The 20,269-nt window shown below is 46.1% G+C and overlaps 1 protein-coding gene across 3 annotated transcripts; it reads right to left on the reverse strand.

Annotated features, from left to right (window-relative positions):
- Positions 1-7,018: 7,018 nt before the first annotated feature.
- crym (crystallin, mu) lies at positions 7,019-18,914 on the reverse strand. Of its 3 annotated transcripts, none has more exons than XM_078240544.1 (8): positions 18,664-18,912; positions 15,042-15,189; positions 13,621-13,683; positions 12,246-12,347; positions 10,724-10,907; positions 9,241-9,362; positions 8,266-8,350; positions 7,019-7,582 (listed from the first exon to the last, which is right to left on the reverse strand). In XM_078240544.1, the coding sequence occupies exons 1-8, from the start codon at positions 18,828-18,830 to the stop codon at positions 7,506-7,508; spliced, it is 948 nt and encodes a 315-aa protein (XP_078096670.1). In that variant the 5' UTR covers positions 18,831-18,912; the 3' UTR covers positions 7,019-7,505. The 3 variants fall into 3 exon arrangements, with proteins under 3 accessions (XP_078096670.1, XP_078096672.1, XP_078096671.1); XM_078240546.1 differs by having other exon boundaries at positions 18,426-18,722; XM_078240545.1 differs by lacking the exon at positions 12,246-12,347 and having other exon boundaries at positions 7,021-7,582; positions 18,664-18,914.
- Between the last annotated feature and the right edge of the window lie 1,355 nt (positions 18,915-20,269).

Here is a 20,269-nt window from a genome sequence, read left to right on the forward strand (position 1 = left end):
TCATTGCAACTCTACTCGTGAAGCCCACATCCAAGAACTAAATGTTACCTTGGTTTCTCCCTCTACTCAGGAGTTCTAGGACAGGGGGACATTTGCTTTGCTCAATCAATGGATTATGCTCTGTATTTGGTTGCCTCAGTAAATCTCCAGATCCCTGATGTCAGGTTTGCTGGGTTTCATGTGGCTGTGAGCCAGATGTGCATTTTTCTACACAGGTGTCTCCTGGAATCTCCACCTGTAGGTGCAAGAGTGGAACTCCTTTGGCAAGATGATGAAAGTCATGCAATGTTTTCCTTGCACCCAATTATTAATGTCTAAAATATTCTCCCTCTTTGACTATGTTTGGAAACAAAGGCAATGGAGAGAAACCTGATTTAAGAAAAAATGCCATAACAGTCCATGAAAAAAACCCAAACAAAGGGAGAAAAGATTGCAAACTAAAACAGAGGAAGGTAGGTAAGAAACAAGAGATAAGTGATCCTATGAAAGGGGACAACCTATCTCGTGTGTCTCAGGTAGGGTATCAAGTCATAATCACAGCCACAAGTTGTAGAATGCATCCAAGCCTGAGAGACCCAGATCAGAACCAATTTACAACAGTTGATAACTCCCTCAGGCGAGGTAAGAGTGACTGCCATTGACTACGAGCCAGCATCTGACCAAGCATGGCATCAAAGAGCCCTAACAAAATTGAGGTGTTTGGGAATTGAGGAGCAAACTCTTCACTGGTTGAAGTCGTGCCTGGCACAAAGGAAGATGCTTGTGGTTGTTGGAAGCCAATCATCCCAACCCCACAGCATCACTGCGGGAGTTCCTCAGTCCCCCCCCCCGCCCCCACCACCACCCCGCCCCGGCCATCATGAGATCAGAAATGGGGATGTTTGCTGATTTTTTTTCCGTGTTCAGGACCACTTGCAACTCCTCAGAAACAGAAGCAGTCTGTGTCCATAGGCACCAAGACTTGGAACATTCAGGCTAGGGCTAATAAGGGGCAAGTTGTTTCTCACAGTTGCCAGGCAATAAGTATCTCCAGCAAGAGAGAATCTAACCACTTCCTGACATTCAATGTGTTAAACCATCAACATTCTGAGGATTACCAGTGACCAGAAACTGAACTAGACCAGCCGTATAAATACAATGGCAACAAGAGCTGCACAGAGCCTAGGAAATCTCCAGAGAGCAACTAACCACCTGACTCCCCAAAGCCTGTTCACCATCTATAAGGTACAAGTCAGGTGTGTGATAGAAAATCCCCGCTTGCCTGGATAACTGCAGTTCCAACAACACTCATGTTCCACATCATCCAGGACAGCCCACTTGATTGGCACCCCATCCACCACCTTAAACATTCACTCCTTCCACTACTGATACACAATGTCAGCAGTGCCATTTACAAGATGCAGTGCAACAATGCTCCAAGCCTCCTTCGACAGCCCTTTCCAAACCTGCAACCTCAACCATCTAGAAGAACAAAGACGCATGGGAAAACCACTACCAGGAAGTTCTCCTCAAAGTCACGCACCGCGCTGACTTGGAACGAGATCGCCTTCACCGCCACTGGGTCAAAATCCTGGAACTCTGTCCCTTACACCAGATAGATGGCAGCAATTCAAGAAGGCAGTTCGCCACCTCCTTTTCAAGGGCAATGAAGAATATTCAATGAACTTGCTGCAAGCAGGCCTCAAACTTGCATCAGGAAACCCCACCGGATTTCAAGTCTGAAGTCTGAACCATTGAGCCATCGCAAGATGGGCAACAAATTCCACTCCCATAAATAGTAAACAAGTGTAAGGTTAGACCCTGTCATAGTGATTGCTACAGTTTAATGGGAAATGCAACCAGTACTTGAAACAAATTCTTCACCAAAGTGACGAGCTTTAGAACATGAATGAGAAACAAGAGGAATGAATTGTGATACTACAATGGTTGTGTGTGATACTATTAACACTTATTTATTTATCTGTTTCCATTGGCTCTGTTTGTAAAATGGAAGAAAATTGCCTGCTGGGAATGTGCGTTGCCTGCTGGGAATGCGCGTTGCCTGCTGGGAATGCGCACTCCCTGCTGTGGTACTGATCCAGAGAAACACCAGGATGTTCTGTGCTCTGTTAGCCCTGCCCACCTGGACAGGTGTTAGCCCTGCCCACCTGGACAGTTGTTAGCCCTGCCCACCTGGACAGGTGTTAGCCCTGCCCACCTGGACAGGTGTTAGCCCTGCCCACCTGGACAGGTGTTAGCCCTGCCCACCTGGACAGGTGTTAGCCCTGCCCACCTGGACAGGTGTTAGCCCTGCCCACCTGGACAGGTGTTAGCCCTGCCCACCTGGACAGGTGTTAGCCCTGCCCACCTGGACAGGTGTTAGCCCTGCCCACCTGGACAGGTGTTAGCCCTGCCCACCTGGACAGGTGTTAGCCCCAATGTTTCCTATATTCCAACAGCAAATTCTTCAAAAAATAGTTCATTGGCTGGAAAGCACTTTTGGGCCTCCTGAGATCATGAAACACACTTTAAGTTTAAAGATTATTTATTAGTGTCACAAGCAGGCTTACATTAACACTGCAATGAAGTTACTGTGAAAATCCCCTAGTCGGCACGCTCCGGCACCTGTTCAGGTACACTGAGGGAGAATTTAGCATGGTCAATGTACCTAACCAGCGTATCTTTCGAACTGTAGGAGGAAACCGGAGCACCCGGAGGAAACCCACGCAGACACGGGGAGAACGCGCAGACTTCGCGCAGACTTCACACAGACAATGACCCAAGTTGGGAATCGAACCTGGGTCCCTGGCGCTGTAAAGCAATGCTGCTAACCACTGTGCATGCAAATCCTTCTTTTTCCCTGACCAAAAATATCTAAAAGATGCGATAGGGTGAAATTAAACCCCTTCAGTCGCCGACATTTTCAGTATAAAGTTTTGTTTAGTTTTCGCTTTTAACGTGTAACTTTCTTTTAACATGGAACAGGTAAACATGGAACTGTCAAAGCAATCGCCAGCATTTAATCCGGGACCACCATCATTCCCTGGAAGTGGCAGAATCAGCCAGTATGATGTGGAACAGAGACGATCACAGAGCCTCCATTATCCATTGCATTGGGGAAAGGAGAAATGGATATCAGAGGATTATTAAAAGTATCCAAATTTTTGTCTTGCATGTTTAGATTTAGCAAATGGGAATTAAGATGTGTGCGCTATGCCCAATTAGAAAGTCTTGGTGTCTTGCGTATGGATACATTCTAGAATATTCTGGCAAATAATTGCAACACGGAGAACCAAGATTCCAATGTACGAGAAATTTCTTCAGAATCCATGACTCGAATCCACAGGTGTTCATGTGCTTTAACTGGGGTTAGAAACTGCTCCTTATCCATTCCTTTGGGACTTATTAAAGCAGGACCGATGCATGTTGTTGGGACGAACAGGGAAGGTTTTACCCGGTGTCTGGGAGTTCTTGGTGCTGACACTAAGAAGCTGAAATGGGAAACATTCACTCCTTCAGCACTGGCATCTCTCATCTAAACCAGCAGAATCGTTCAAAGGAGTTCAGCCTGAATGACAACTCTCTTGCACGTGACCCTTTTGAATGCTTCTTCCATTGTTTAATCCTTAACATTTATGACAAACTGTTCTGTAACAGAATTGTTTGCCCTCCTCTGTGGAGAGTTTGCTGGTGGTGGGGGATTTAATCTGGCAGGAGGGAGGATGGTGGGTTGGGATCCTGTCACCTTCCCACCTCCACTCAGGTTAAATCCACGATGGGCAACCTTCTTACCTCATTGCCAATTGAGGCCCGTAAGTGGGCAAATAATGCCGACTATAGGGGTTCACCTGTTGGCACTGGGGGCGCTCACTATGCAGGTAAACACCAGCAAACAAACCCTAGAGTGTTTACTTGTGGGCTCCAGGAGGGGGGGGGGGGGGGGCTGGTCGCCCTTTGTTCAAAGGCACAGTGCCTGATTGAGAGACCTGGAATTGGGAAATGGGGAGGGCGGGGTCGCTGAAAACCAGCCTTGCCCCTGCTGCTGACCCCCTCACCACTCCACCAACTCCCTCACCCCATGACTTCCCCTCCCACCATTACTCACCTGTCGGCCTGGGTCCCTCCTCGATCTGAGGCCTCCCCGGTGGCACTGCTGTGTGCAGTGGTTCATTGCTCTCAGCAGACAGTACCTCTGCCCCTAGGCTCCTTTATCCCGGGGAAGGCCCATTGCCAACCTGTTAAGTGCCTGAATTGCACAATATACAGTCAGCCCGCTCTATAAGAGGTGACACAGGTGTATCACCAGCTCTCATGCAGGCGCCTGAGACCCCCCATCACCTCCACAAGATTCCAGTCTGCGGATCTTCCAGTTTTATTGGGACTTCTCACTCCTTTAAACTGCTCTTCAGTCAGTCACTTGGATATGTTACATTAAAAGTGTAAATGTGACCAGTTTCAAGTCACCCAGATCCAGAGACGAGGAATTGTAAAATGATAACTTTGTGGAGTGCATTGCACGGTCCTCTAATATAAATATGCTGGTCACCAATAACTCCAATCAGGAATTCAGGAGAAACTTATTTACCCAGAGAGTGGTGTGAATGTGCAACTCGCTGCTGCAAGGTTGAGGTGAATAGCATAGGTGCATTTAAAAGGAAGCTAGATAAATACATGAGGGAGAAAGGAATCCAAGGCTATGCTGACAGAGTGAGATGAAGAGGGATGGGCAGAGGCTCATGGAGAGCATAAATGCCAGCACAGACCAGTTGGGCAGAATGGCCTGCAGCAAATGGCTGAAGACTCCATGTAATTCTCATTTCTGTTGCTAGAATTTATTTTTTTAATGTGAAGAATCACTTCCAGTTATTCTCTCCTGAAGATGATTTGGCCTCTAACCCCTGACATGTTGCACCCTCATCTCCCTCTGATCTGGTGTTCAGAAAAGGTTGTAAGAACAAGCCTAGCAATTATAGTTAACTTCAGTGGTGGGGAAGCTTGTAAAAACAATTATTCACAATATAATTAATAATCACTTGGCAAAATGCAGCTTGATTAGGAAGAGGGTGCGTGGATTTCTTAAGGGAAAATTGTGTTTAACTAACTTTCTGGAGTTGTTTGAAGAGGTAACAGAGAGGGTTGATGAGGGTAATGTTGTTAATGTGGCACGGTGGCAGAGTGGTTAGCACTGCTGCCTCACAGCACCAGGGACCCGGGTTCGATTCCCAGCTTGGGTCACTGTCTGTGGGAAGTTTGCACATTCTCCCCGTGTCTCCCTGGGTTTCCTCCAGGTGCTCCTGTTTCGTCCCACAGTCCAAAGATGTGCAGGTTAGGTGGATTGGCCATGCTAAATTGCTCCTTAGTGTCAGGGGGACTAGCTAGGGTAAATGCTTGTGGTTATGGGGATAGGGCCTGGGTGGGATTGTGGTCAGTGCACACTCAAAGAACAAAGAACAGTATTCTGGGCTTTGTTAATAGCGGCATCAAATACAAGAGCAAGGAGGTTATGCTGAACTTGTAGAAAACATTAGTTAGACCTCAGCTGGAGTATTCTGTACAGTGGAGCGGCACGGTGACACAATGGTTAGCACTGCTGCCTCACAGCTCCAGGGACCTGGTTCGATTCCCGGCTTGAATCACTGTCTGTGTGGAGTTTACACGTTCTCCCCATGTCTGCATGGGTTTTCTCTGGGTGCTCCAGTTTCCTCCCACAGTCCAAAGATGTGCGGGTTAGGTGCGTTGACCATGCTAAATTGCACCTTAATGTCCTGGGATGCGTAGGCTAAAAGGATTAGTGGATAAATATGTAGGGTTACGCGGATAGGGCCTAGGTGGGATTGTTGTCAGTGCAGACTCAATGGGCCGAATGGCCTCCTTCTGCACTGTAGAGTTTCTATGATTCAATGAGTTCTTGGCGCCACACTATAGGATGTGAACGCATTGGAGAGAATGCAGAAGAGGTTTACAAGAATGGTTCCAGGGATGAGAAAGTTCAGTTGTGAGGATAGAGTGGAGAGGTTGGGACTATTCTCCTTGGAGAAAAGGCTAAGAGGCGATTTGGTAGATGTATTCAAAATCATGATGGGACTGGATAGAATAGATAAGAGAGAAACTGTTCTTGCTTTTAAAAGGGTCAAGAACAAGAGGGCACAGATTTAAAGAGAAAAGACTTCTTCACACGGCGAGTGGTTTGGGTGTGGAATACACTGCCTGTAATTGTGGTGGAGGCAGCTTAATCGAGGTATTCAAGAGAGCGCTAGATGATTATTTGAATAGAAACAAAGTGCAGGGGTATGGGGAAAGGCAGGAGAGTGGGGCTAAGTCATAATGCTCACCTGGAGAGCCAGTGCAGATGATGGGCCAAATGACCACCTTCTGCAAGGTAACAATTCTGAGAGACTCCTTTATGGCCTCAGCCCCACCAGGGGATATCTGGGATGGTAATGCTTGTGTGGGATACACGATAAAGAAACTGGAGCTGGTTCTGGTGAAGTTGATGGTGCTGCCAATCTGTCTCCGTCCCTCTGCCCATCCTTCTACCATTAATAAATGGTTTTCTGCTCGGCAAAGTGCTTGGATCTGGATTTGATTAATTTGTGTCCAAAAGTGGAAAACTCAACGTTGCAAATGGACACAGTCTAAATGGACAAGCCAAGCAGTCTCACTAAGGATGGTAACAAATCAAAAGCAAAAATAGCAACTTGGATATTCCATTGTTGGAATTGTTCCATATCCCAGGAGCAAGAAACTTTTGTCTGAGTTTTTGACAATTTTCTGTTGATGTTACGCAACAAAACTGTGTTTCACCCGGGAATCCAGTTATGGAATGTGATCCCAAATTAATTCCATAACCTTTATCCAGAGCCCTAATCTTCCTAATTTCCACCATAACTACACCCCATCTACAGAACCTGCTCTGTGTGCTCCTCACTGCATGCAACTGGAATCCCACCTCTCCAAATGCTGATAGATTGTATCATTGGACCGGCATTCAGTCTCATGCTAAGACCGTGTTAAAATAAATCTTCACTCGAGACAAGAAGGGACAGTAATGGTACAAACCAGAAAAACCTGAGGCTTTTTATTTCTACTTGGATGTAAAGTCAACTGGTAATCTCATTAATAACTTGATCTACATATATCATAAGGCTAGGGTGTCAGTTTGGCTGATTTTTGCAGCTGTCTCCTCTTTGAAATGTTTTGACACAGTGTCTGTAAGCACAATTACTAGAGATTAATTTGAAAGCAGATATTATGGGGAAGAGAAGGGGTGTGGGACTAATTGGAACAGCTCTTTCAAAGGGCTATATGATTCTAGAAGATGTTGAAATCTAAACATGTAACAAACATTAGTAACAGTTGAGTTGCAATTCCTGTACTGTGTACAAGAGGGGTTTCTAACTTGTGAACACCCAAAGCTTTTAGCAAATGCATCATTCATTTCTTTTAGCTGTCTCATTATTCTGATTCAACCTCATCCAATTCAGCGAAACAATCTTCGGCAGAAGGGAAACTGCCGCCTTTTGATGTTATGATTTTTGTTTATTTTTAACTTCCCAACGATCGTAAACCAGTTTGGCAGTCACCGTATCTTCAATGGCCATTCCTGGAAGAAATGAAGACACAAAACAAAAAGACTTCAGCAAAGTCGTCCACTGACTGACGAAAAGCAGCAAGGTCCTGGTTCAATTCCCACTCCCCCAGTCAGTGCTGATCCCATTGTGGCCTCAGTGCCCATTCGGTGTAAAATCAGCCAAACGGTCACCCCAAATCGACAGCGAATCCTGCTGCAAATGCATGAGAGGCCGGATGAGGCCAGATCGGACTTGGAGTGATGCAAGTCACTGACCTGCTGACGCTCATACACACAAAAAAGATCATAAATTGGAGGGTGAATGGTGCTGTGATTTGGTAGCTCAAAAAGCAGTCAAAGTGGAAATAAAACAAGAGCTATACTGCACTCTCCAGGTCAACGTAAGACTGGAGATATGCTGCACTCTCAGTCAATGCAATGCACGAAGCAAACGTTCCAGCATAAACCGACCCATAAAACACACTGTTAAAGTGGACTCCGTACTTTTGTGATGTGACTCTGTGAATTATTTATCCTTTAATTAAACACTGCAAAAATTAAACAAAGTCTACGGCTGAATAAAATATGTCCAAAGGTTGCAATTTGTTCACCAAATTAGCGGCTCTGATGAATCTTGCATCGTAACACAGAGCAGCAATGAATGACAAGCTTTGTCCTGTCATCAGCTCCTTCAATAATAGTTTGTTTGTTCTCACCCAATGATTTGAAAACTGTGGTCTTCTCACACAGAGCAGGTTTAGTTCCTTTCACCACCTCTCCCAGCTCTGCAAAGATCTCAGCCTGTGCGATAAATTGAAAAGAGTCTTTGATAAACGGCTGCCCTCCTTGTTCCATCAACTTCAATCAACAAATACTTTACAATCAGAGATTGTTTATGGTTTTAATTGAAAGAACAGTTAAAATCCAAACAAGTGGAAAATGAAGGGCAAGTCAATGCTTGTACACAATCAGGATTTCACTTCAGTAAGTATCGGTTTGGGATATATTACAAACTCACTCGGATTTCCCTTTTAGATCTTACTGCACTAATTTTCCTGCCCTGACAGTTTTGCCTGCTTCTCCCCTTCTGGTTTCTTGCTCAAGTGGTCATTCTTCACCTGTGACCTCAACAATTGTGCCTATTTGACTTTGGTGTGCATCACCAGCTATTCTCACTGGCTGGCAACACACATGCACTTTCCACCAATGGGAAAAAGAGCGGAGGAGAAGGGGAGCAAGATGTCACTAGTTAGGAGTAGGAACCCTGACTGCTTTTCCCTTCTCCAATCCAGAGGCACCATTAGTGCCACCCATGAACAGGGCAAGACAACCATCTCAACCTGCGACAGCTTCCTGGTCTTTGTGATTCAGAAACTCACTGAAGCATCTGGGAGTGCCTGTAATCGTTTCTGCAGAATATGATGGGTGATTAAACTCACAGGATGTATCAGAAAGTATATTTATCCTCGAAAATTGACTTGCATGGCAACACAGCGGAGCAGGAAAGAGGTTGGATTCTGGGTGATTTGGGCTGAAGATCCCCAGAGAGCTGGAAGGACAAGGATGGAAAATATGGACGGTCTGTAGTTTTGTGCAACCATCAGAACAGCAAGAGGGTTAAGAATTAGTGAAGGGCTGGACAATAACATCAAACACCAATTAAATCACAGAACCAAAGTGAAATGCATTACCTTTGAGAGGATAACATCTCCTGATTCATTCATAGCTCCCACTCTGCTATCCACATATAGAACCGAATTTTTCATTAGCCCATCGTCCAGCTCCCGCCAGTCTGGTCGACAAGCTCCAACAGCTAAAATACCATAAACACACATTAGAGAATTGAACTAGGGAAACACTAACGCTTAACATTGTTTTAGGAGATTTACTCTTCTCCTCAAGACCATCAGAAGGATGTGATTTAAATTCCACTCCATAGACTTGGGCACATGGGTGCAACTCTCAGTGCATCGCTGAGGGAGTGATGGACTATTACAGTGCTGAATGACCACTGTATTGTTAGAGAGGCAGTATTGAGGGAGTGCTGCACTGTCAGAGCAGCAGGACTGAGGGAGTGATGGACTATTACAGTGCTGAATGACCACTGTATTGTTAGAGAGGCAGTATTGAGGGAGTGCTGCACTGTCAGAGCAGCAGGACTGAGGGAGTGATGGACTATTACAGTGCTGAGTGACCACTGTATTGTTAGAGAGGCAGTATTGAGGGGGTGCTGCACTGTCAGAGCTGCAGGACTGAGGGAGTGATGGACTATTACAGTGCTGAGTGACCACTGTATTGTTAGAGAGGCAGTATTGAGGGAGTGCTGCACTGTCAGAGCAGCAGGACTAAGGGAGTGATGGACTATTACAGTGCTGAGTGACCACTGTATTGTTAGAGAGGCAGTATTGAGGGAGTGCTGCACTGTCAGAGCAGCAGGACTGAGGGAGTGATGGACTATTACAGTGCTGAGTGACCACTGTATTGTTAGAGAGGCAGTATTGAGGGAGTGCTGCACTGTCAGAGCAGCAGGACTGAGGGAGTGATGGACTGTTGTAATACTGAGAGACCACTGTGTTGTTAGAGAGGCAGCATTGAGGGAGTGCTGCACTGTCGGAGGTGCCATTAAATGGAACCTCTAACCAGAACCCAACTCAGGAAGAGTAGCAAGTTGTCCCCAACAAACATTCCTCCTTTGGCCAGATTAATTTGCAACTCATTTCATTTACTGTTTTGTGGGATCTTGCTGTGTGTGAATTTTGCTTGTGTATTTATCAACATAATACACTTAAATACTTTACGGAGGGGCAAAGTGAGTTGGAACATCTTCAGAATATGAGGGAAGGATGTAAAAAGTGGGGAAAAAAACAAAAATCGGCAACAGAAGGAGCTGGATACCTTGAATCCTGGGATTGAATCGAGACCACTCAGCATGAGCTGCACACTGCATATCCTGGGATTGAGCCAATCATGCTTCCCTGATGCAGTGTCATGCTTTCGAAAGCTCAAATCCCCTTCATTTCCCAGTTAGTATAATGTTTCCTTAAGTTATGATTTTGAAAACATCTCCCAAACTTTCTGTTTAAATTCTCAACACACTGACCCCAAAAAGAAACACTAAGGTAAATATTTTCCAGCTACCCCTCGCCCCACAAGCTCAATGAGGTCGTTACCTACCATTAACATGAGCTCCAGGCTTTACCCATTCTCCAAATAGGATGGGTTCCATTGCCATGGTGACCGTTATCACCACATCAGCATCGAGAACAGCCTCTTTTGCCGATGCACAAATCTGCACCGGTCCCTTAACTGTTTCAGCAAACCTCTCAACCCGCTCTCGAGTTGGGCTCCACACTCTCACCTGCAATGACCAACGTATCAGGAGTTAAGAACAAGGAACAGTACAGAACAGGAACAGGCCCTTCGGCCCTCCAAACCCACGCCGATCAAGTTGTCCTATCTAGACCAACGGCCTGTATCCCTCTATTCCCCATCTGTTCATGTGTCTATCCAGGTAAGTCTTAAATGTCGATAACATATTTGCCTCAACCACCTCACTTAGTTGAAAACATAGCAGATAAATAAACACTGGAAATACTTCCACCGGAGCAAAGAAACCAAGAGAAGATTTAACTGAGCTCATTAAAATTACAATGGGAAATATTATTTCCTCTAGTGGTCCCACCAAACAGAAACATAATAATGACCAGATAAGCTGCGCTTTTGTGATGTTGATTGAGGGGTAAATATTGGTCCTGGACAGGGGGAATAATGTCCCTAATCTTCTAAATAGTTCCATTGGATCTCTGACATCCATCCAAGGATAGTCATGATGCGGAGATGCCGGCGTTGGTCTCGGGTAAACACAGTAACAGTTTTAACAACACCAGGTTAAAGTCCAACAGGTTTATTTGGTAGCAAATACCATTAGCTTTCGGAGCGCTGCTCCTTCGTCAGATGGAGTGGAAATCTGCTACAAATCTGTGCCCTGTTTGAGAGCAGATTTCCACTCCATCTGACGAAGGGGCAGCGCTCCGAAAGCTAATGGTATTTGCTACCAAATAAACCTGTTGGACTTTAACCTGGTGTTGTTAAAACTGTTACTTTATCCATCCGAGGAGCCAGATGAGGCCTCAGTTTAATGTCTTATCTATAAGTGGTGCAGCACACTCTCAGCACTGCACTGGAGTGCCAGCGTCGATTTTTCTGCTCAGGTTTCTGGAGTTCATCTTGAACCCACGATCTGATTCAAAGGTGACAGTGCTGCCCCCTGGGTTACACAGAGGGTCACAGCTAGAGACCATGACAACTTTTAAAAGCAAATTGGATGAAAGTGTGAAGCAGAGGGAGATACAGGATTAGGAGGAAGTAGCAAAGCAGGCGGAATTAGCTCTGGATCACTTCAATAAAGAGTCAGCAGGGACACGATGGACCAAATGGCCTACATGGATCATTAGTTTATTTTTATATTTGCTTGTGAAGCGCTGAATACCAGTACTGTGTAACTCAGAACGTTAACAAGTTCTTTAGCAAACAATTAATGCTGAAAGATACCTTCATTTAACAACAGAACAAGCACACACGCACACACGGACGCACGCACACACACACACACGGACGCACACACACACACACACACGGATGCACGCACATGTACATGAAAGATGGAGAGAAGAAAAGAGGAAATTTGTAAAAGCACCTGCTTGAATGGGAACATTTGGGTGAAGATTTCATAGTGACTCACAGCCACAGGCCCGGCTCCCAAAATACACAACACGTCCAGGTTCTTCCGCTTCAGATACTGAATCAAAATGGACAAAACTGAGATTTAGACAAGGAATCTGAATTGAACAAAACAGCACTGGGTTTCCTCTCTCTCGCTCTCTGAGAAAGCTGGGTGCATGATACGTGACAATCATTGAGAGTGGCATTAAAAACTGGGGTGATCCGTCCCCCAGGTCTGCAATTGTTCCTACAGCTATCACTATATTAAGGAATGATTTAGTGTGTTACATGCCTGAGTCGCTCTGCAAATATGCTTTGAAGTGAAGTGACTGTTAACCAGGGAAACATGGCATGCAAGTTCACCAGGTAATAAGGAAAGCAAATGGAATGCTGGCCTTCATTTCAAAGGGAACGGCGTATAAAATGGGGAAGTCTTGCTAAACTATATAATAAACTATACAAGGCACTGGTTAGACCACACCTGGAACACTGAACAGTTTTGGACCCCTTCTATGGAAAGATCTCCCGGCTTGGAGGCAGTCCAGAGAAGGTTCGCTAGCACCGGAAACATCTGACCTTATCTGTGGCTGGGATTCTCTGATCCTGATGCAATGAATGGAGTTTTGGCTGAGTGCCAAATTCTCCATTCTCGCTGGCAGCGGGGCAGGAACGTATGTGATTGGAGAATCCCACCCTAGGTTGTTCCCAGATATGGAGAGATTTTCTCATGAGGAGAGGCTGAGTAGGTTGGGCCTCGATTCATTGTGTTTAAAAGAATGAGGGGTGACTTATTGAGCCGTAGGATTCTCAGGGGGCTTGACAGGGCAGATGCTGAGAGCAAAAGAGAAAATGCTGGAAAATCTCAGCAGGTCTGGCAGCATCTGTAAGGAGAGAAGGCTGAGATTTTCCAGCATTTTCTCTTTTGGTTTCAGATTCCAGCATTCGCAGTAATTTGCTTTTATTCTGATGCTGAGAGGTTGTTTCCCCTTGTGGGAAAGTCAAGGACCAGAGGGCAGAATCTCAGAAGGGATTGTCCATTTAAGACAGAGATAAGGAGGAATTTCTGCTCTCAGTGGGTAGTGATTTTGTGGAATTCTTTACCACAGATGCTGCAGAGGCTGGGACGTTAAGTATGATCAAGGCTGAGACGGACAGATTTTTAATCAGTAAGAGAATCAAGGGTTATGGGGATAAGGCAGGAAAGTGGAGTTGAGGATTATCACATCAGATCAGTCATGATCTTATTGAATGGCAGAGCATACTCGATGGGCTGAATGGCCTACTTCTGCTCCCACGTCTTACGGTCTTATGGATCTCATGTTGCCCACACATTGACAATTTTTCGTTACCTTAGTTGCTATGGCAGAAACTGCAGCCGTTCTCATATCGGTGATCACTGCCCCATCCATCACCTTCAGGAACACAGAGAAAAATGAATCACCCTTCAACAGATAATATGTAGTCCCCCCCCCCCTCCCCCACCAACTATCGACACTCCAGTTACCAACCCAGTTTTCCCTGCTTCATATCCCATTGACCCCAAATCCCTCCTGTCTGTCACGAGTCAATCGCTGCACCCAAGGAAAATGTAGGTCCGGTTGTTTTAGATTCATCTTCATGACTGCACCAAACATGCAAAAATTAAACATGGAGTTCTCCGCTCTCCTATTCCCGGTATTGAAGATGGATTCCTTGCCCTGGGACACAAAATGGAGGTCACAGCGTACTGCAATTTACTGTCAATGATTGAAAGGTTTAAATTTTACATATAAACCAGAATCATAGAATCATAGAAATCATAGAAACCCTACAGTGCAGAAGGAGGCCATTCGGCCCATCGAGTCTGCACCGACCACAATCCCACCCAGACCCTACCCCCACATATTTACCCGCTAATCCCTCTAACCTATGCATCTCAGGGGCAATTTTAACCTGGCCAATCAACCTAACCCACACATCTTTGGACTGTGGGAGGAAACCGGAGCACCCGGAGGAAACCCACGCAAACACGAGGAGAATGTGCAAACTCCACACAGACAGTGACCCAAGCCGGGAATCGAACCCAGGACCCTGGAGCTGTGAAGCAGCAGTGCTAACCACTGTGCTACCGTGTGTTGTTTCTGTATCTGCACTCACTTCCCTCAGTGTGAATTCCCAGGCTGATTAACAGTTTGACAAGCCAATGTTAACACTCTACAGTGGGAACCAGCCTTATATCAGCCAATGGGCTCGTATTTCCATACTGTGGGCTGGACTTCCACATACCAGGACCTATTTTTGGGATGCGGGGGAAGCCCACATACACACGTTGCTATTACACATGGACTGAAGATACAGTAATGCAGTATACACAATTGTTACAACTGGAAATACAGGTTGGAGCATACACACAAAATATTTATTTCATGAGATGTGGTCATCACAGGCAAGGCCACCATTCGTTGCCCATCTCTGATTGCCCTTGAATTGAGTGCAGTTAAGAATCAACCACATTGTTATGGCTCTGGAGTCACATGCCAGCCGGACTAGGTAAAGAGCCCAGGTTTTCTCCCCTAAAGGGCATTAGTGAATCAAATGTTTTTTTAACCACTATCAATGGTAGTTTCATGGTCACCATTACTGAGACTAGTTTTACATTCCAGGTTTATTCATTTAAGTTCCACCAGCTGCCATGGTGGGATTTGAACCTGTGTCCCCCAGATCAGTAACCAGGCCCCTGGATTACCAATGCAGTGACATTATCACTATGCCACCATCTCCCCATACGTACTGCCTTTAAGATGCCATTGCTTGGGTCAAACAGTAGCACTGTTGCGTGATGCGATGAGGTGGTAGAGCTGCTTCTTTGATAAAATCTGACGATTTTTGTTGCCAAGGCATCATCCTCTGCGCTGTACGCAGGCATTACTCCTAAAAAACTAAGCAATGTTTAACCGTCAGTTCAGCAGAAAAAGTAGAAACTGTGTGACTCGTTACATAAACATCTCAAACAATGACGAGACGGAGTACAGGAATGAGATAGACAATCTGGTGAACTGGTGTAATAATCCCCCCCTCGATGTCAACAAAACGAAGGGGATAGTCATCGACTCCAAGAAGCATAGTGGAGAACATGCCCCCTGTCTACATCAACGGGGACGAAGTAGAAATGGTTGAGAGCTTCAAGTTTTTAAAATTACAGCTTGGCATGGCTCCTGCTCTGCCCAAGACTGCAAGAAACTACAAAGGGTCATGAATGAAGCCCAGTCCATCACACAAACCATGGGACTCTGTCTACACTTCCCACTGCCTTGGAAAAGCAGCCAGCAAAATTAAGGACCCCACGCACCCCAGACATGCTCTCTTCCGCCTTCTTCCGTCGGGAAAAAGATACAAAAGTCTGAGGTCATGCACCAACCGACTCAAGAACAGCTTCTTGCCTGCTGCCATCAAACTTTTAAATGGACCTACCTCGCATTAAGTTGATCTTTCTCCACACCCTAGCTTTGACTGTAACATTACATTCCACACTCTCTCCTTTCCTTCTCTATGTACGGTATGCTTTGTATAGTGCACAAGAAGCAACACTTTTCACGGTATATTAACACATGTGACAATAATAAATGAAATCAAAATAAATCAGGAAAGATTGAACACGTTTCCCTCATTACAAAAAGCGAACTGACGCAAATATTGTGTGTTAAACATCTCTCCATTTGCAGAATGATCAAAGTAAGACCAAGGAATTTCCCAACAGTCTGAGGTGAGGAGGGGGAGGGGAGGAAAAAATTGGGGTAAAAGGAGGGCCACTTTCACTTATTCCTGTATATGTAGAATGACGTGGAGATGCCGGCGTTGGACTGGGGTAAGCACAGTAAGAAGTCTCACAACACCAAATTAAAGTCCAACAGGTTTATTTGGTAGCAAATACCATAAACTTTCGGAGCACAGCTCCTTCGTCAGATGGGGTGGATGTCTGTTCTCCAACAGTGCACAGAGACAGAAATCAAGTTACAGAATACTAATTAGAATGCAAATCTCTACAGCCAGCCAGGTCTTAAAGGTACAGATAATGTGGGTGGAGGGAGCATTCACCACAGGTTAAAGAGATGTGTATTGTCTCCAGACAGAACAGCTCGTGAGATTCTACAAGCCCAGGAGGCAAGCTGTGGGGGTTACTGATAATGTGACATAAATCCAACATCCCGGTTTAGCAGTTGAACCAGGAGCACTCCTCGTCACAATGGATGTCTCGGCACTCTACACCAGCATCCCCCACGATGATAGCATTGCTGCAACGGCCTCAGTACTCAATGCCGTCAACTGCCAGTTTCCAGATGCAATTTTACAACTCATCCGCTTCATCCTGGACCACAATATCTTCACCTTCAACAACCAGTTCTTCATCCAGACACACGGAACAGCCATGGGGACAAAATTCGCACCTCAATATGCCAACATCTTCATGCACAGGTTCGAACAAGACTTCTTCACCGCACGGGACCTTCAACCGATGCTATACACTAGATACATCGATGACATTTTCTTCCTTTGGAGTCATGGTGAGCAATCACTGAAACAACTATATGATGACATCAACAAGTTCCATCCCACCATCAGACTCACCATGGACTACTCTCCGGAATCGGTTGCATTCTTGGACACACGCATCTCCATTAAGGACGGTCACCTCAGCACCTCACTGTACCGCAAGCCCACGGATAACCTCATGATGCTCCACTTCTCCAGCTTCCACCCTAAACACGTTAAAGAAGCCATCCCCTACGGACAAGCCCTCCGAATACACAGGATCTGCTCGGATGAGGAGGATCGCAACAGACACCTCCAGATGCTGAAAGATGCCCTCATAAGAACAGGATATGGCGCTCGACCCATCGATCAACAGTTCCGACGCGCCACAGCGAAAAACCGCACCGACCTCCTCAGAAGACAAACATGGGACACGGTGGACAGAGTACCCTTCGTCGTCCAGTACTTCCCCGGAGCGGAGAAGCTACGGCATCTCCTCCGGAGCCTTCAACATGTCATTGATGAAGACGAACATCTCGCCAAGGCCATCCCCACACCCCCACTTCTTGCCTTCAAACAACGACGCAACCTCAAACAGACCATTGTCCGCAGCAAACTACCCAGCCTTCAGGAGAACAGTGACCACGACACCACACAACCCTGTCACAGCAACCTCTGCAAGACGTGCCGTATCATCGACACGGATGCCATCATCTCACATGAGAACACCATCTACCAGATACACGGTACCTACTCTTGCAACTCGGCCAATGTTGTCTACCTGATACGCTGCAGGAAAGGATGTCCCGAGGCATGGTACATTGGGGAAACCATGCAGACGCTACGACAACGGATGAATGAACACCGCTCGACAATCACCAGGCAAAACTGTTCTCTTCCTGTGGGGGAGCACTTCAGCAGTCACGGGCATTCAGCCTTGGATCTTCAGGTAAGCGTTCTCCAAGGCGGCCTTCACGACACACGACAGCGCAGAGTCGCTGAGCAGAAACTGATAGCCAAGTTCCGCATACATGAGGACGGCCTAAACCGGGATGTTGGATTTATGTCACATTATCAGTAACCCCCACAGCTTGCCTCCTGGGCTTGTAGAATCTCACTAGCTGTTCTGTCTGGAGACAATACACATCTCTTTAACCTGTGGTGAATGCTCCCTCCACCCACATTATCTGTACCTTTAAGACCTGGCTGGCTGTAGAGATTTGCATTCTAATCAGTATTCTGTAACTTGATTTCTGTCTCTGTGCACTGTTGGAGAACAGATATCCACCCCATCTGACGAAGGAGCTGTGCTCCGAAAGCTTATGGTATTTGCTACCAAATAAACCTGTTGGACTTTAACCTGGTGTTGTGAGACTTCTTACTGTATGTAGAATGACAACAAACACTGTACAACAACAGAGTATAAAATACATTAACAAGGCATAAGTCCGGAATGTGATGGATTATTCTCCACTTGCCTGGATGAGTGCAGCTCCAATAGAAGTCAAGGAGCTCCACACCATCCAGGACAAAGCAACCCACTTGATTGACATCCCATCCACCACTTTCAACATCCATTCCCCCCACAACTGACACACACTGGCAGCAGTGTGTACCATCTACAAGCTGCACTCCCGCAACTCACCATGGCACCTTCCAAACCCACAACCTCTGCCACCTAAAAGGGCAAGGGCAGCAGATACAGGGCAACACCACCACTTGGGAAGTTCTCCTCCAAGTAGTGGTTTGTATGGTTCTGATCAGTGTGGGCCTGCTGCTGACAGAAGTTTTGTAAGGAGTTGGGAGTGTGTGAGAATGTGGCCCCCGGCTCTCCCTCTGTAAATCCACCGTCCGCAGTGCGATCCCTGGGTCAGGGTTCTCACCCGCTGTGCTTGGCCACGGACACCGTGCTTCGCAGCGGCTGCTGCACTCCCCCGCCGCCTGCACTGGAGAAGTTGGCCAGAGCTCTCTCCAGCACCGGGAGCAGCTCCGAATACCGCAGGAGCTGTGCAATCTCCCCGGATCCAATGTAGACCAGCTCCTCAGCCATTCCCACAGAACTATCCTATGTGAGAGACACGGGTTTTGGGAATTCGCCAATTTACATCCGAGTCTGTTCACTAGTAACTCAGACCTGGAGAACAGCCAAACAGAACATGCGGAAAGTCCTGATTAAATATTAACTTTGTGATTTTTGCCTCAGTAATATGCCAGCTAGCAGCCTAACTGCATTTTTCTAGAAAAAAATTAACAAATTATTAGTCATTGAATTCCTACAGTGCAGAAAGAGGCCATTTGGCCCATCGAGTCTGTACTGGCTACAATCCCACCCAGGCCCTATCCCCATAACCACATGCATTTACCATAGCTAGTTCCCCTGACACTAAGGGGCAATTTAACATGGCCAATCCACCTAATGCACACATCTTTAGACTGTGGGAGGAAACCAGAGTATCCGGAGGAAACCCACGCAGACACGGGGAGAATGTGCAAACTCCACACAGACAGTGACCCAAGGCCAGAATCCAACCCAGGTCCCTGGCACTGTGAGGCAGCAGTGCTAACCACTGTGCCACTGTGCCACCCATGAACTAAACACGCCCATTAACTAAAGAAAATAATTTCAAGGTACTTTGCATTTATGCAAAAGAAAAACCAAAATAAAGTGTAAGAATCAGGTGATAGATAAGGAAATGTGATGCCAAATAGGGAAATGGAATGTGATGTCACTGCCATGGCCAACATTCATTATTGTGCTTGTGATGGTGGTGTTGAGCCAACTTCTGAACCACTGCAGTCCATGAGGTGTAGGTACATCCACAGTGATGTTAGGAGGGGGGGGGGTAGTTCCAGGCTTTTGACCCAGCAACAGTGACATATTTCCAAGTCAGGATGGTGTGTGACTTGGACGAGAACTTGAAGTTGGTGGCGTTCCCATGCATCTGCTGCCCTTGTCTTTCTAGGTGGTAGTGGTTGGGGTTTGGAAGATGCTGTTGAGGGAGCCTTGGTGAGTTGCTGCAGTGCATCTTGTCGATGGTACACACTGCTGCCATCACTGTGCCAATGCTGTGCCAGAAGTGAATGTTTAAGGTGGCGAATGGGGTACTGATCAAGCGGGCTGCTTTGTCTTGGAAGGTATTGAATTTCATGAGTGTTGTTGGAGCTAGAATTATCCGGGCAAGTGGAGAGTGTCCCATCACACTCCTTGTTTGTCAGGAATGTGACGCTTTGGGAAATCAGGGGAGGATTCTCTTGTGACAGAATTTCTAATCTCTGACTTGTTCATGTAGCCACAGTGTTTGTATGGCTGGTCCAGTTCAGTTTCTCGTCAATAGTAACCCCCAGCATGTTGATGGTGGGGAATTTAATGATGTTCATACCATTGAATTTCATTGAGAGTTGCTTGGACTCTCTATTGTTGGAGATGGTTCTTGTGTAATGCAAATATTATTTGTCACTTATCAGTCAAAGCTTGAATATTATCCAGGT

This window comes from Mustelus asterias, chromosome 23 (assembly GCF_964213995.1).
Source record: "Mustelus asterias chromosome 23, sMusAst1.hap1.1, whole genome shotgun sequence".
NCBI lineage: Eukaryota > Metazoa > Chordata > Chondrichthyes > Carcharhiniformes > Triakidae > Mustelus > Mustelus asterias.